The following is a 17,986-nucleotide window of genomic DNA, read 5'->3' as shown; positions in this document are numbered from 1 at the left end:
AATTGTAAGTCAATCAGTCAAGCACAAGGGTAAATGAAGGCATGCAGAAATGCAAACTTTTTGTCTCTCATACACCTTTCCTTGGGAAGCGCTATAGAGAATTACATTTCTGCAAAATAAGAGAATAAATCAAGAAAGATTAAAACATATGATTAAGGACACAGGAGTCTGCTCCACAAGAAAGCAGCAAAGAGAAACACCAGAGTGACAGCTGTGCAGCAAACCCAGACCCAGACTGGAAGACAGGCCTCCAGGAAAAAGCATGACGGACAGCTTGTGTAATGCACTTTGACATTTGCACATAGATCTGTGTGGGATTTAGCATACATATTGATGGGTATATAGAGTTTCTGTTTTCTGTATATAATCAAACATTAGATTGAAGAACATGAAATTGTTGTTTTATAGGTTAAAATTTTGTCAGGTATTGATAGTTTAACATCATTTGACCAAATTTATAGGTGAATAATATAATGCTGGAAATTTGCTTTAAATACTCTAACAATGACAAAAAATAAGTTGGAGGAATATATGAAACAAGAATGTCTGAAAGTATACTGTTATTGAAAGTGGGTAATGGGCACATGAGCTTCACTGTCCTCTTTTCTCTATTCATGTATGTGTTTGAAAATCCCATCATAAAAAAATATAAAAAGAGAAAAGTATGGCAACACCAAAATGTACATTCCAATAATCTTTCAGACATTGAACCAACCCTAGGACTGCTTGCCCCAGCCTGTTTGGAAAGTGAGAAAAATCAGTTCCTTCATTCAAACACTTTAATCAGGTATCCTGTTACTTGCAGCCTAAAGCATCCTAATTGAATCATAGATCCTAACTGATCAATCCAAAATATATCATGTCATTTATCACAAGGATTTAACAAAATTTTTAAGTAGAAATCTTCTAGGCCTCGTTCTCAGATAATAATCAAATAAAAATAGAAATAAATAATAAAAAATTACCTTAAAAGTTTTAACTGGGAATTTTACAAACACAAACTCAGAATCCCATTAGTTACAATATTAGTTCAAAGAAGAAATAAAAAGTGAAATAGCTGTTATTAAAAAATATACCAATAAAATAGATAAATTCTATCAGAGCCTGATTAAGGAAAAAGGAGAAGAAAATGAAGTTATACAAAATCAGGAATTTTCAAAGGGGATGTAAGCACAGATACAAAAGAGATTTTTTTTTTTTTAAGGCAAAGTCTTGCTCTGGAGCCCAGGCTGGAGTACAGTGGCACAATCTTGGCTCACTGCAAACTCCGGCTCCCGGGTTCAAGCGAATCTTCTGCCTCAGCCTCCCCAGTAGCTGGGATTACAGGTGTGCCCCACCACGCCCAGCTCGTTTTTGTATTTTTAGTAGAGATGTGGTTTCAACATGTTGGCCAGGCTGGTCTCAAACTCCTGACCTCATAATCCGCCCACCTTGGCCTCCCAAAGTGCTGGGGTTATAGGAGTGAGCCACTGCACCTGGACGATATTTTTAAAATTATAAAATTTATCACAACAAATTCGAGAACCTAGAAAAATTGGATAATTTCCCAGCAAAATAAAAAGGAATCCAAGAACATCTAAAAAACTCAACTATATCAGTTACTTGCTGGGTGCAGTGGCTCATACCTGTAATCCTAGCTCTTTGGGAGGCTGAGGCAGGAGGATCGTTTGAGCTCAGAAGTTCAACACCAGCCTGGGCAACATAATAAGACCTCACCTCCACAAAAAAATGTTTAAAAATTAGCTGGACATGGTGGTGCATCCCTGCATTCCTAGCTACTTGGGTGGCTGAGATGGAAGTATCACTTAAACCCAGCAGGTCAAGGCTGCACTGAGCTGTGATTGTGCCATTGCACTCCAGCTTGGGTGACAGAGCAAAATGTTTTCTCAAAAAACAAACATACCAGTTACCACAGAGTAAATTAAAGTGGTTAAAGGTCAACATTGAGAAGGTAGCAGGACCAGGTGATTTCCTAATTTGTTTCCGCTAACCTAAGAACAGTAATTCTGATATTTTAATGTTATTCCAGAATGAAGAGAAGGATGGAAAACTTCCTAATATGTTTTATGAAGACAATAAAACTTTAAAATCAAAACATGATAGAATACCCAAAAAATACCTGGCTGGGTGCGGTGGCTCATGCCTGTAATCCCAGCATTTTGGGAGGCCGAAGTCAGGAGTTTGAGACCAGCCTGGCCAATATGGTGAAACCCTGTCTCTACTAAAAATACAAAAATTAGCTGGGAGTGGTGGCATGCATGTGTAGTCCCAGCTACTCGGGAGGCTGAGGCAGAAGAATTGCTTGAACCCAGGAGGCAGAGGTTGAAGTAAGCCGAGATCGTGCCATTGCACTCCAGCCTGGGCGACAAAGCGAGACTCCATCAAAAAAAAAAAAAAAAAAAAAAAACTTACGTGACTTATATATATACAAAAGTTCTAAATAAAATATTGGCAAGCAGTACTTGGCAATTCAGCAATAATTCAAAAGAATAACACACTGTAACCAATCAAAGCTTAATTCAAGGAATACAAGAGTGAAATGTATTGTGATAAACTATATTTACCTAAAACCAACAGCAAACATCTTTCTACCAGGTGAAACAATAAAACTATTTCAAATAAAATCAGAAACCAAACGGGCATGTCTGCTATTGCTATTATTATTCAACATTGTCATGGCAGGTCTGACAAATAAAGTCATTGAAAAAAAGATACACCATTTTTACTAATTGCATAACTATATTTTTAAAAACCCAATAGACTATAGCTTTTTAAAAACTGATAGAATTAATAAGAATATTTGATAAGGTAATACCATGATATATAATTAATATACAAAAGTCATTAGATATTCCATATTTAAGCATGAACAACTAGAAACATAAATGGGAAAGAAATCCATACAATAGTGAAAAGTCATTAAGATACTTAGAAATAAACTCAGCAAGAAAAGTGCAAAAATCTATATAAAGAAAACCGTAAAATCATATTGAAGGATAAATTTTAAAATCTAAGCAAATGGAACAACATCTGTGTGTTCTTAAATGGGAAGATTTAATATCATAAAAATGTCACTTCTCTTTTTTTCTTTTTTATTATTTGAGACAGGCTACTCCCGTTGCCCAGACTGGAGTGTGATGGTGCAATCTCAGCTCACTGCAACCTCTGCCTCCCAGACTCAAGCGACTCTCCTGCCTCAGCCTCCCAAGTAGCTGGGACGATAGGCGTGTACCACCAACCCCGGCTAATTTTTGTATTTTTTTGTAGAGACAGGATCTCACTATGTTGGCCAGGCTGGTCTTGAACTCCTGCCCTCAAGTGATCTGCCCGCCTCAGCCTCCCAAAGTGCTGGGATTACAGGCATGAGCCACTGCACCTGGCCAAAATGTCACTTGTCTTAATTTCACAAGAATGCCCAATTAAAAAGCAAATACAATAATGGGATCCTAAAACATAAAATGGACATTAGGCAACAATTGAAATCTAAATAAAGTAGGGATTTTAGTTAATACTAATGTATCCATATTGGTCCATTAATTGTTAACATATGTATCATATTAATGTAAAATGTTAATAGTAGGAAAACTATGTGGGGAGTATATGGGAACTGTCTGTACTATCTTCACAGTTTTTCTGTAAATATAAAACTGTTCTGAAAAATAAAGTTTATTTTTGTAATCCCAGCACTTTGGGAGGCCGAGGCAGGAAGGTCATTTGAAGCCAAGAGTCCTAGAGCAGCCTGAGCAACATAGTGAGACACTATCTGTACAAAAAAAAAATTTTTACATATATATAAATTAGCCAGCATGTGCACTCAGGAGGTTGAGGTGGGAAGATCACTTGAGCCCAGAAGGTCAAGGCTGCAATGAGTCTAGATCAGATCACTGCACTCCAGCCTGGGAGACAGAACAAGACCCTTGTCTCAAAAAATAAATAAATACATAAAGTTTACCTCAAAAGCATATGTGTGAGACAATCACGTAAGTTTGTTTTAATAAACAGAATAGAATTCCAGTTAAATAAGTAAAAGTATCTTAAAGTTTAGAGAGAAAACAAATGCCCAAGAAAGCAAGTAAAAGAATCAAAAAGAACAGTGAGAGGAAATATACTGTAGAGGTAGTATAATTAAATCAATACGGTATACTGATGTAGGAGCAGAGAAATAGATCAGGGAACAGAGTAGAGAATTCAGAAATAAAGCCCAGTTTACATGAGATTTTAACACACAACAAAAATGTATTTCAGTGCAATGGGGGAAAGAGTGATTATTTAGTAAGTGATGCTGGGACAACTGGCTATTCATCTGATAGAAAATAGTTGGTCCAATATCTCATCTTATAAATAAAAAACAAATTCCAGATGGAGTAAATACTTACACATAATAAATAGAGCATCAAGTTAGAAGAAAACCTGGGAGACAACACTTACACTCTGTTTCTTAACCAGAGAGAAAAAATAGCCATATTTGAGTTAATAAAAGTGAAAAACAATTGATGTTGCAAAGCTATCACAGATGAAACTATAGGCAAATTATAGACTTGGGAGAATACCTGCAAAATGATAACAGATAATGGGTTAGTAACCATGACTAATATACAAAGAGCTTTTAAAAATGGGCAAGAGACAAGCAACTCGATAGAAAAATGGGTAAAGGATGTGAAAAGGGAGTTCATGAGAACAAATCCACAGACATAAGCATAAAGAGGCTCCAGCGAACTAGTCATTAGAGAAATGCAAATTACAGCAAAAAATAATCACCACAACCAATCAGATAAAAGAAAAATTAGAGCGCACAATAACAATTGCTGACAGGATGAGGAGGAAAACAATGTACATTGTTTACAGCTGTTTTGTAAAGCAGTCTGACAAATATGTTTACATTAAAAATACACAGACACTTCAACTAGCAAATCACACTCCTGGGAATCTATACAATAAAAATAAAATCGCCAATAAAATGTTTATTGCAGCATTGCTCTTATTGCAAAACACAAGTAAGAAAAAAATAAATTTCCAGCAATAAGGTAATAATAAATCTATATATTGTGGAATATTAAGCAGCCAATAAAAAGAATGAATTACAGATTACCGTTTGACTTGAAAGGATTTTCCTGGATGTATCTTTGAGTGATAAAGTAAGATGCAGAGCAGGGAATACACCATGATTCCATTTTTAAAAAGCAAATATTGAACAAAACCCATAAATGTGTGTGTGTGCACACATGTGTATGTGAGAGAGAGAATACGTGAACATGGAGACAAGCAGAAGAATACACACTAGCTTGCTGACACAAGTTACTTAAGAAGGGTGGTGGAGAATGCAGGGGTTGAATAGAAAACGTGAGCACAATGTATGAAACTATTTCATTTATGTTAAGCAAATTAATCAATGACCCTCTATAACGTGGATTAGGAATATAACATGATTGGTATGAGCGTCTATCTTCCACGTAGTCCCTAGTTTTTAAAAACTATGTTATTATTTTTTTCTAGGCTCCCTCCCATCATGGGACATAGCCTCTACTTTAAAACTTCATCACAATCATTTGGCATATTCTCTTCCATTGAACTGTCAGTTCTGTACAACGGAAGTCCCAAAATTTCTTGTACATTTTGTGACGATTCTACTTAAAAATACTGTTTTTCATTAACAGTCACCCCACAGTTTATCAAACTGAATTTTTGGACCCCACTTTTCAATTTGAGGTGCAGTTTTACACACAAACGCAAGTATGTACCTAAACATTAAAAAATTAGAAAAATAAGGAGCTGGTTAATTATATATTTACTGTTTACTGAAATGTCCAGAAAATGAAAATACAAACTATGGGAAAATATGCATAAGGTATTCCATTTCAGTAAAAATCAGCAAAACCTTAGTTATAAATGCATACTTAACTATTTTTAAGTGAAAGAGAAAGCTGTGGAAAGTATTCCTCTTCACAGGTTAATAAAGGGGAGGGAAATAGAAAAGTACACATTACAAGTTTTACCTTTATACATCTGGGTGTTACGTTACTTCACTTACTACAATAAGCAAAAAACTATTGCTTTGGAAATCTAAAAATATTAAGTAATGAAAACAAAGATAAATTGCAAACAATAAAACAAATTGAGTGTTACTTAGTACCTACCTCATAAGATCTGTTGTAAAGATTAAGTGAGGTAATTCATGTCAGGTGCTCAGCATATTGCCTAACATGTAAATGCTCAATAAATGTTAGCTATTTTTTAATTTTTTTAAAAAAAGACTACAGAGAGCAGTGGAAATTATGAAGCTGAAAACACAAGGCTTTTGAAAATGACATCGTGTACACAAGGCAGTTTCCCCCATATTCCTGAATCTGGCCTCTTTTGGACTTCCAGGATTCATAGTTTGGTAACCATCCAGCTCATTAAACACATTCTCATTGGCAGGAAAAATAAAATTACAATTAGATAAATAAGGCGCTTAACAAAAAAAGAAGATGGCAATCTTTTGCCTGGAACGCTACCCTAAGAACTTCACGAACCATCCAAAGGCACTATGCATCTGTCACAACACTTCAAATGAGAACTACCTGGGCCCCGGACATCTCCATAACACTGGAGGAGTTGCAACAGGACATACAGATTGGAGAGTGAAGTCACAACTCTTCTCCGGGCCAGTCCAAGTTGGAAGTCCATTCCTAAACACAGAAATGCTACTCCCAACTCTGAGAATTTCTTCACAGGCCTGCCTACAAACATAGTAGTTTGATTATAAGTCTACAGACAAAATCTGGTCCATCAATACTATTCTTACTGTCCAATGAAACATTAAAATAGCCTCATAAGTTCAGGCATGGTGGCTCACACCTGTAGTCCCAGCTACTTGGGAGGCTGAGTTGGGGGGATCTGAGCCTGGAAGGCAGAGGTTGTACTGGGCAGAGGTTGTAGTGAGCCGAGATCGTGCCACTGCACTCCAGCCTGGGCGACAGAGCAAGACCATGTCTTAAAAAACTAAAAAAGAGCAACCTCACAAAGTTCATGTACATGTTATTAATTTTACTACTCACATGGAGTTGACTTTGTCTTCTGGCCCCTGCACTTGGCCTGTCACGGTGCCTTTGCTGGTATTCTTCACCCAGCCAACCACTCCTATTTTCCTAGCCTCATCTTCTGTATACTGGTTCCAGGAAAAAACAAGAAGAAAGCACAGCATCAGAAGTCTGAATTCATAACATACTTGATTCTAATATCCAAAAAATGCTAACCTAATCATCATTTCTTGTAGTCTATGCCAACAATTGTATAGATGACCTACAGTAACACCTCTATTTATAAAAGAATCTTCACGTAAATGGTATCTTTTGTTAAATTCCACTTTCAGTAAAAACAATTCCACTTTGATAAAAACATTATGAAAAAATATGCTTAGAGTGAGAATGATTTCAGTAACAGTCTCTATGATGTGTTTTTGGATACATAAAATTTAGCTGCACTGCCCTTAAGACTGCTAACACTAAATCACATTGTTAACTTGGGTTCCAAATGATAATCGATCCAAGAGTCTCAATCACTGAGGAAAAAAATATACAATTATGATCAGCATAGAGTATTGATAAGAAGAAATAGAGACTAAAACAGTTTGAAATTTCCAGTAAAAATGAGGAAAATCATTTTAATAAGAAAATTATAAACAACCCTATTAAAAAAGTAGGCAAGGACCCGAACAGACACTTCTCAAAAGTAGACATATGTGTGGCCAAGAAGCATATGAAAAAAAGCTCAGTATCACCGATCATTAGATAAATGCAAATCAAAACGACAATGAGATACCATCTCACACCAGTCAGAATGGCGATTATTAAAAAGCCAAAAAATAACAGATGCTGGCCAGGTTGCAGAGAAAAGGGAATGCTTACAAACTGTTGGTGGGAGTGCAAATTGGTCCAAACACTGTGGAAAGCAGTGTGGCAATTCCTCAAATAGCTAAAAACAGAACTACCATTCGACCCAGCAATCCCATTATTGGGTATATACCCAAAAGAATATAAATTGTTTCATCATAAAGACACATGCACACATATGTTCACTGCAGCACTATTCACAATAGCCAAGACATGGAATCAACCTAAATGCCCATCAATGGTAGACTGGATAAAGAAAATGTGGTACATATACACCATGGAATACCATGCAGCCATAAAAAAGAACGAGATCGTGTCCTTTGCAGGAACATGAATGGAGAAGGAGGCCATTATCCTTAGCAAACTAACACAGGAATAGAAAATCAAATACTGCATGTTCTCACATATAAGTGGGAGCTAAATTATGAGAACACGTGGACACAAAGAGGGAAATGACAGACACTGGGGCCTACCTGAAGATGGAGAGTGGGAGGAGGGAGAGGAGCAGAAAAAAAATAAGTATTGGGTACTAGGCTTAGTACCTGGGTCATTAAATACTCTGTATAATAAACCCCCATGACACAAGTTTACCTACATAACAAACCTATACATGTACCCCTGAACCTAAAATAATTTTTTTTTAAAGAAAGAAAATTAAACTAGCAAGTACACTAGCATAAACATGCTGGTTTGCAGAGTTATTATAAGACTAAAAGATTCTGATGTTTTCTGTTGGCTCTGGAGTTGGCACAGAAATGTTATAATTGTGTATGGGTAGATTTCTCTCTCCTATTATTATTAATAGTCTTTTAAAATTTCCTTTTTCTAGATCCAAATTCAGTTATGCTATGTAAGTAGCAACATTTTGATTTTGAATTATTTTAACTACATCATACTAAAATTCCTATCGATCCAGTCTACTAGAACTATTTTTTTCTTTTGAGATGGAATTTCACTCTTGTCGTCCAGGCTGGAGTGCAGTGGTGCCATTTCGGCTCACTGAAACCTTTGCCTCCCAAGTTCAAGCGATTCTCCTGCCTCAGCCTCCCAAGTAGCTGGGATTACAGGCATGTGCCACCACGCCCAGCTAATTTTTATATTTTTAGTAGAGACAGGGTTTCACCATGTTGGCCGGGCTGGTCTCCTGACCTCAGGTGATCCACCTGCTTCGGCCTCCCAAAGTGCTAGGATTACAGGCATGAGCCACTGCACCCGGCCTTACAACTTTTTAAAAACGTACTCTTCTCCTCTATGGAGGCCAGGGTGATCAAGATCTCTACACTCCACATCCCCAGCTGTATGAAACAACATAAATCAAAATGCTAACAGCTAAGACTGATGTAAGAGGTGGCCCTGAAAATAAGTCACTTTCTTACTAGATAATAATGAAAAGGGAGACAATCTGAACTTTGGGGGATGGGGCTGCCTCATAATAAAGACTTTACCGATGGGAAAATATTGGAACCCTCAGGGGTTGGGAACCAGGGACCTAATCTAGTGACTCAGCTAAGATAGTAGGTGAAAATGCATGCCACAATTAACTTGTAGGAAAGGAGTACTTTAAAAAAGTTAAAATTTTAAAAGCAACATGGAGCCAGGCATGGTGGCTCGGCCTGTAATCCCAGCACTTTGGGAGGCCAACGAAGGTGAATCACTTGAGGTCAAGAGTTCAAGACCAGCCTAGGCAACATGGTGAAACCCTGTCTCTACAAAAATTAAAAAATAAAAAAAAAAAAAAAATTAGCTGAGCTGGGCATGGTGGCTCATGCCTGTAATCCCAGCACTCTGGGAGGCTGAGGTGGCTGGATCACTTAAGGCCAGGAGTTCAAGACCAGCCTGGCCAACATGGTGAAATGCCATCTCTACTAAAAATAAAAAAGTAGCTGGATGTGGTAGCAGGCGCCTGTAATCCCAGCTCCTTGGGAGGCTGAAGCAGGAAAATCGCTTGAGCCTGGGAGGCGGAGGCTGCAGTGAGCTGAAATCGTACCACTGTACTCCAGACTGGGCAACAGAGCAAGACTCTGTCTCCGAACTAAATAAATAAATAAAAGATAAATTTTAAAACGCAACATGGAGCTTAATCTGCTAAATCCTGGGAACCACTTCATTATCCAACATCAGCGTGTTTTGTTTTGCAGTGTGACATATGTACCTTGGCCTACAGGATTTCTTCCATCCAGAACATTTAGAAAATCCCATACTTTGTATTCAATACACCTAATCAAAGCGTTTCATTAAAATCACCCAAAGAGAGGTACTTTTGAATGTAGAAAATGTTAAGTAAATACTAAGAAGGGTACAATGTTTTTAGTGTTAATAAAAATCTCAATCAGTAATTTCAAAGAAATACACATATTTCTTCATTTGCTGTCAAGGACAGGGAGTAAATAGTAGACTAGCGCCAAGTAGAAAACTGCCCTATCTCTGTAATTGGGAATAACAGTGGAAAAAATGGCAAAATAATAAAGACTGTATTGACTTACCATTCTGAAGCAAACACCTGTATAAAAGAAAGATAAAAAGAATTGTCAGCTTGTCCGCCTTTAAAAAGTTGTGTATTTCCCGACTTAACTTTTATCTAGGTGGTCCCCATTTATCCTTGGTTTCACCTTCTGCAGTTTCACTTAACCCTCAATCAACTGCGGTCCTATAATATTACATTTAAAACTCCAGAAATAAACAATTCATAAGTTTTGAATTGAATGCCTTTCTAAGTAGCATAGTGAAATCTCACGCTGTCCCACCCATGAATTATCCCTTTGTCCAGCAGATCCACACTGTAGACACTCCCTGCCCGTTGGTCATTAGGTAGCCCTCTTGGTTATCAGATCGACTGACTTGGTGGTACTGCAGTGCTCATGTTCAAGTAACCCTTATTTTACTTAACGATGACCCCCAAAACACAACAGTAGTGATGCTGGCAAATGTGCCAAAGAGAAACCATCATGTGCTTCCTTTAGGTGAAAAGGTGAAAGTTCTCGACTTGATAAGGAAAGAAAAACATTGTATGCTGACGCTGCTAAGATCTAAAGTAAAGCAATCTTCTGTCTGTGAAACTGAGAAGAAGGAAAAAGAAATTCGTGCTAGTTTTGCTGTTACACCTCAAATTGTAAACGTTATGGCCACAGTGTATGATAAATGCTTAGAATATCTAGGGTTCTACACTATCCGCAGTTTCAGGCATCTACTGGGGTTCTTGGACTGCATCCCGATCCGAGAACAAGGGCAAATCCCTGTATTTATTATGTGGTAAGTAAATGAAATAAGTAAAATGTTTAATATCTGAATGTATTTAGAAAGTGTTTTTGAAAATTAGTTTCTTTTAAAATGAAATGAGAAAAGGGAGACTTTTTGGAGAAAAATAGTAATATTCTGAGTCCAAATAAATAAAATGCTGCAGCACATATTCACTCTATTTTTAAATGCTAAATAAAACAAAATACTTATTACAGGTACAGTTGAGTGTACTTGGCATAAAATTTAGCTGTCCTCAACTTTTAAGATGTCTTCTTAAAATGCAAGGACTAAATACAAATTTAAATGTAATAAAACATTTGTGTATTTTATAGCTAGTTACAGAACCAATGAAACATATCATGGAATGATATGCTTGACCATAACTTGGCTTCTGAAGCCTCAGTTCTTTTATTTATTTATTTACTTATTTATTTATTTACTTATTTATTTTAGAGACAGGGTCTTGCTCTGCGCTAAGGCTGGAACACAGTGGTGCGATCATAGCTCACTGCCCCCTCGAATTCCTGGGCTCAAGGGATCCTCCTGCCTTGCCTCCTGAGTAGCTGGGACTCCAGGCATGAGCCACCATCCCTGGCTCTGAAGCCTCAGTACTAATGGAAACTTACTGAAATGAAAATGATTCTTGGAATCTCTATAGTGTAGATTACATTATGTTCATACTTTGAACCATGTAGGTTGAGAAGTGTTGTTGGTCTTGGTTATGTTTTCCCTATCTAGACCATAATAAGCTGTTCTATATTGGCCAACTATGATGGTATCTTATACTTTGCTTACCCAGCCTGCAAAACTATGAGAGTCTCATCTCAGACAGAGGTCAAGAACACTATGGGACTTCATACCTTGGGTTGTTTGGAACCAAACATTGATACATAGAGAACTGGGCCCTAGAGTGGGGGTGACACAAGAGGCAAGCTGGTTCCAAATTATCAAGGATATGTATTTATGATATGGGACCCCTTGAGGGAAAGGGAAGGCCTTCTTACATCTCTCCTGGGAATTGCAGCAATGACCCTAAATAACAGATCTCAAGTCAGTCCTCCAAATTGCAAGTTGGAAAACTCTTGATCCAAAAGGATGAATTAGAACAGGCTTCTTTGGGATAGCTATGCCCCACATCTCAGCTCCTACTTGAGAGTTGGCTAAAATAGGCCTAAGTAAAGAAACATCAGGAATGTATCAGGTGCAGAAATTCAGAGCTTGTTAGTACCTATTGCAACTTAGTGTCTATTTCTACCTAGAACACATGGTAAATTTGGAAATTTACTTTTCAGTACTCAAGAAGCCAAATGACAGAGAGAAAAAAAAAAAAAAAAACTCAAGTTTAGAGGAGAGGACATAGCAATTAAAAAACACTGGGAATGGATAAAAAAAACTGTGGTAGATCCACACAATAGAATACCACGCAACTGCAGCAATAAAAAGGAATGAACCATGGATACAGGCAACAACATGTATGAATCACAAATGCATTATGCTAAGTAAGAGAGGCCAGACTCACACATACTGTGTAATTCTACTTTCTGGAAAGGACAAAACTATAAGGACAGAAAACTGATTGTCAGTTGCCAAGGGCCAGGAGTAGAGGGGAGAGTGCTACAATGGGGGGTGAAGAGATTCAGGGTGATGGGACTGTTCTATATCTCAGTTGTGGTGAGGATTACATGACTGTGCATTTGTTAAAAATTCACTGGGCCAGGTGTGGTGGCTCACACCTGTAATCCCAGCACTTTGGGATTAGCTAGTAATCCCAAAGATTACTAGACATTAGCTAGTAGATATAAAAGGAATTAGCAGAAAATTCCACAGCCAAGGCAGGTGGATCACCTGAGGTCAGGAGTTCAAGACCAGCCTGACCAATATGGTGAAATCCCATCTCTACAAAAATACGAAAATTAGCTGGACATAATGGCGGGTGCCTGTAATCCTAGCTAGTTGGGAGGCTGAGACAGGAGAATCACTTGAACCCAGGAGGCAGAGGTTTCAGTGAGCCAAGATCATGCTATTGCACTCCAGCTTGGGCAACAGAGTGAGACTTTGTCTCAAAAAAAAAAAAAAAATTCATTCAATTGTACACTATAAAAGGTGAATGTTGCTGAATTTATATTCTATCTCAATTGAAAAATAATTATAAAAGAACACATTGGGAAGTCACAGGGGATGGGTCAATCTCCAAAGAGTCCAAGAGGTGTTGATTCTACATACAGCAGTTGAGTCTGGTTAAGAGGATACAGAAGAAAGGATCGGTAGCTTAGATATTTTATGCAGTCTTGAAAGTAGATTGATAATTTCCTGATGGTAGTATACTGTGGTACCCAACAAATATGAAGGAAAAAAAGCAGCAAAGCAATTAAGACAGGATAGTATCACAAATAGAATTTTTATAAGGCTATAAAATATTTCAAAAGATAGATATTCAACGTGGAGATAAGATGAGTGGGAAGTATTGATCTGAAAGAGAATCAGAAAGGCAATCTGTTACATAGATGGAGAGAAAGACATTAGCTAGTAGATATAAAAGGAATTAGCAGAAAATTCCAGAAACTTCAGGTCAACCAGACCATGCAGAAGAGAGAGAGAAAACAGGAGAGAAAACAGGCTGCACTGTGCAGGCAAAAGTGTGCAGTCTTTTTATCATAAGAGTCAGGGGGGCCGGGCGCGGTGGCTCAAGCCTGTAATCCCAGCACTTTGGGAGGCCGAGACGGGCGGATCACGAGGTCAGGAGTTCGAGACCATCCTGGCTAACACGGTGAAACCCCGTCTCTACTAAAAAAGACAAAAAACTAGCCGGGCGAGGTGGTGGGCGCCTGTAGTCCCAGCTGCTCGGGAGGCTGAGGCAGGAGAATGGCGTAAAAACCCGGGAGGCGGAGTTTGCAATGAGCTGAGATCCGGCCACTGCTCTCCAGCCTGGGCGACACAGCGAGACTCTGTCTCAAAAAAAAAAAAAAAAAAAAAAAAAGAGTCAGGGGATCCCAGAACACAGTAAGACACTGACCAAGTAAGTAGACTGAAAGTTTTGGTCTAGGCTGTATTGTGTATATGCTCTCTGAGTTCCTCAACCACTAACAGGCCCAAATATGAGCGTTATGAAAAGAGAAAGCACGTGCAATGGCAGTAAGCAGAAATTAGAAACATGTGGTCCATCTCTTTCCTATTTAAAGAGTGGTCCATGAAACAGCAGCACCTGAGAGTTTTGTTTAGAAAATAAAATTCTTGGGCCCCTGCTCCAACGAACAGAAATGCTTCAGGTGGAGCCCAGTAATCTGTTTTCACACGCTTTCCAGGCAATTCTTATGCCCACTAATGTTTAGAACCAATGGCTGACTCCCCCTTAAAGAAAAGTCTGGGAGAGATTTGAAAAGGGTTTATATTTCAGGTCAAGAATTGCATCAAAAGGAGAAAATTAAAATCTTGTAGGGTACCAAAGATCTGATGCGCGCTCCATCACACTGTTCAAGTTGCTGTTGATAATAACTCATGCATTTGCATGTCATCGTTGCCTCACCTTCTTTTCACAATTCAGAAGCATTACATGAAAGAAACCATGGATGATAAAAAGGCAACTCTCCTCTCCTGCACCCTAAAGGGACCTGCCATTGACACAGCCTAGGCAGCCTGTCACGTAGATTTCTCCCTCCATCTGTACCACTTACTACTAGAAATACTGGAGCTGCCCAAAGAGGGAAACTGACAACATGCCCCTCAGTGAAGAGCAACATCCTTTCAACATTTCCGAATCTCGAGCAGCCCTTCCACCATCTATTCATTGATGATGTCAAAGACCATTCGCTTATGGTGATGGGGTTTGAGAAAATTTTTAAAGTGGAATCAAACACAGATATTCCACTATGTGTTGCAGTGTTAAGGAAATTGCCTACTCCAATCTATTGATATAATATTTTATTCACACTAACATAATCTAAGAATCAGGTAACTCAGGTAAATCTAACAGGCACACAGGTAAACATTGATTATTCACTTAACAAGCATTTTCAATTGCCTAATTTTAAGTGCAAAGAATGAGATGAATGAGACACAGTCCCTGCATCTAAGAGTTTACAATCTAGTGGGAAAGATGGACAAGTAAACTGGCAATTAAATGTTGCAATTAAAATAACGGACAATTTGTAGTTGTAAAATCCATAAACCTCGATACAAATTAGAGTTCATAAGGCAGCCACATGACAGACAATCACTCTTGGGTGATTTTAAGGCTGGCTTGTTGAAAAACAGGTCTTAGAGCTGAGACTTCAATGATGAGCAAAAATTAGTATGATGAGAGTAGAACATTACAGATAGAAGAGCATACTCGAAGGCCCGAGGTTTCAGATCAGGGCATATCTGGATACCACGCATAGTTAAATATTCAAACCCATACACTGTACTCATTTTCTAAATTATTTCTAGGCCCCTGTCATTACTGAAGATTTACTGAAAAATAGTTTAATTCTGTTCCAACTTTATCTAGAAGAATGGGTGATAATGTTTATATACTTAAAGTTACCATAATCTTTCAACTCATCTACTACAAGAACCTCCCTAACTAGCCTCGCTGCTTCCAGTTCTGCCCCACTACAGCGTATTCTCCATAAAGCAGCCAACATGGTTTTCTTTCAAGTAAAATCAGATCATTTCCTTCCCCAGCTTAAAAGCCCGCAGGGGCTCCCATTACACTGGAAATGAAATGTATTCTGGTTGCCACAGCCTCCTAATTCCTCTACCTCATATCCTAGTTCTCCCTCTTTACTCACCCCATTCCAGCCAGATATGCCTCCCTTGGCCCCTTAAACATGCCAAGCCCCCTGGCCTTTGTACTGACTGTTCCTTCTGCCTGAATCCTCTGTCCCCTGATATTCTCATTCCTGGCTCCTTCCCATTATTCATCTCTCTATACAAATGTCACTTCCTTAAAGAAATATTCCCCAACCAATTTATCTAAAACAGCAATGCACCCCATGTTTCCTGCACATGCATTGTTTACTCTTTGATTTCCTATCTTTACAGTAGATTGTCAGTTCTGTAAGAACGGGAATTTTTCTGTCTTGTTTACTACTGTGTTCCCAACACCTAGACCAGAGCTTGGCACATGGTTGTTGAATAAATGAATTTTTAAAAACCAGCTGATAAATATTTATGTGAAATATTTAACTATCCTATAATAATTTATCATATAAATTATGTGTTTATTATATCTATTACACATTTATAATATATCATTAATAATATTAACATATTGATTATATATTATATTTATTGTTAACATATATTGTGAATATACATATAATCATATTTATTAGGCTTTAAGTTTACTTTCAAAGTGGTGATGCTAAATTTACGGCATTCGAAGTTCTGGAAAGAATCTCAATAACTCTATGTTGATTCTAGCAGAACTTTCCACAGTGATAATATACAGTGACTGAATATATAATATACATATCTATGTACACATATATGCTTATATGCTCACATATATCCCTATAATACACACCTATTATATATAATAGATAGTATATATACCATAACAGATAGCAAGAAGTTACTAATAATGCCTAAACTGACATTATGCATATACATAACATTAGGCATATACATAGTATTAGTGCCAATCATAATCTCAAATGCTATAATCCTAAATGTTGAAATCCTGAAAGATCAAAATCCCTAAAGTCAGCCAGGTATGGTGGCTTACACCTGTAAGCCCAGCACTTTGAGAGGCTGAGGCAGGACGATTGATTGAGCCCAGGAGTTCGAGATCAGCCTGGGCAGCATAGCAAGACTTCATTTCTGAAAGAAAAATAAAAATTTTAATTAAAAATCTCTAAAGTCTAAAATCCCTAATGATTAAAAGCCTGAAAATGACAATCCTGAAAGATTAAAATTCTGAATGGTAAAATCTAGAAAGCCTAATTCTGGGGATGGGATTAGTACACGTTTGATTGTGTACATGACAGTTGCATCATGTTAGTTGCATCATGTTAAACAGAACTATTACCTTGTTATTGTCTTTATTTGGAAGTGAATTATGGTTTAGGGAGACACATATGGGTGCCAAATTGACAAGGGCTGGATTTGTGAACTTAATTTTAGGTGTCAATTTGACTGGATTAAGGAATACCTAGAAACCCGATAAAGCATTATTTTGGGTGTGTCTGTAAGGGTGTTTCCAGAGATTACTGAGTCTGAGTAGACCAAGTGGGGAAGATCTGCCCTCAACGTTTTGAGTGTTTCAGAGAAGTGAAAATGCAGGCAAAAGATACAAGAAACCTTCCCTGCCAAATTACTTAATTGTGTATGACTTCTGCATCTTCACACATAGTACCACGCTTGCCTTAAAAAAATGTCCTTCTTTTGTACCAACCAAATGTTTTTTTAAAAAGGTGGAAAAAGGAAAAAAGAAATGACTTTCATCGGAGAATAAAAGGTATTTTTTTAAGAGATGGGGTCTCGCTCTGCTGCCCAGGCTGGAGTGCAGTGGTGTGATCATAGTTCACTGCAGTCTCAAACTCTTGGTCTTAACCAATTCTTTCACCTCAACATTCCAAGTAGCTAGAACTACAAGTGCACACCACCATGCCTGGATATTTTTAAAATTTTTGTAGAGATGGAGTCTCACTAGCTCAGGCTAGTCTCAAACTTCTCAAAGGCAAACTCACTCAATCCAACTGCCTCAGCCTTCCAAAGCACTGGGATTACAAGCATGAGCCACTATGTCCAGCCAAAAAAAAAAAAAAATGGAATTTGAAAAGCTCAGTGACCTTCTGAATGAAAGGCACTTGCTGATACAAAGGTTCCTCCGGTGATACAAAATACATTAAATGATGAACTATTCTTGATTAGGGATCTGTCCATCAAAGAAGATA

At 37.8% G+C, this 17,986-nt stretch overlaps 1 protein-coding gene across 2 annotated transcripts in view; it reads right to left on the bottom strand.

Moving 5' to 3' along the window:
* ACYP2 (acylphosphatase 2) overlaps nt 1–17,986 on the bottom strand; it is a 202,758-nt gene that overhangs the window by 171,470 nt on the left and 13,302 nt on the right. For both annotated transcript variants that reach the window (XM_003908653.3, XM_017947526.3), the window contains exons 2-3: nt 10,355–10,371; nt 7,038–7,147 (exon numbers count right to left, since the gene is read on the bottom strand). In XM_003908653.3, coding sequence (XP_003908702.1) covers nt 7,038–7,147; nt 10,355–10,371 — 127 coding nt within the window. The remainder of the gene's footprint in view (nt 1–7,037; nt 7,148–10,354; nt 10,372–17,986) is intronic.

This window comes from Papio anubis, chromosome 14, assembly GCF_008728515.1.
Source record: "Papio anubis isolate 15944 chromosome 14, Panubis1.0, whole genome shotgun sequence".
Taxonomy (NCBI): Eukaryota; Metazoa; Chordata; class Mammalia; order Primates; family Cercopithecidae; genus Papio; species Papio anubis.
This window is presented reverse-complemented; position numbering and strand designations above follow the sequence as displayed.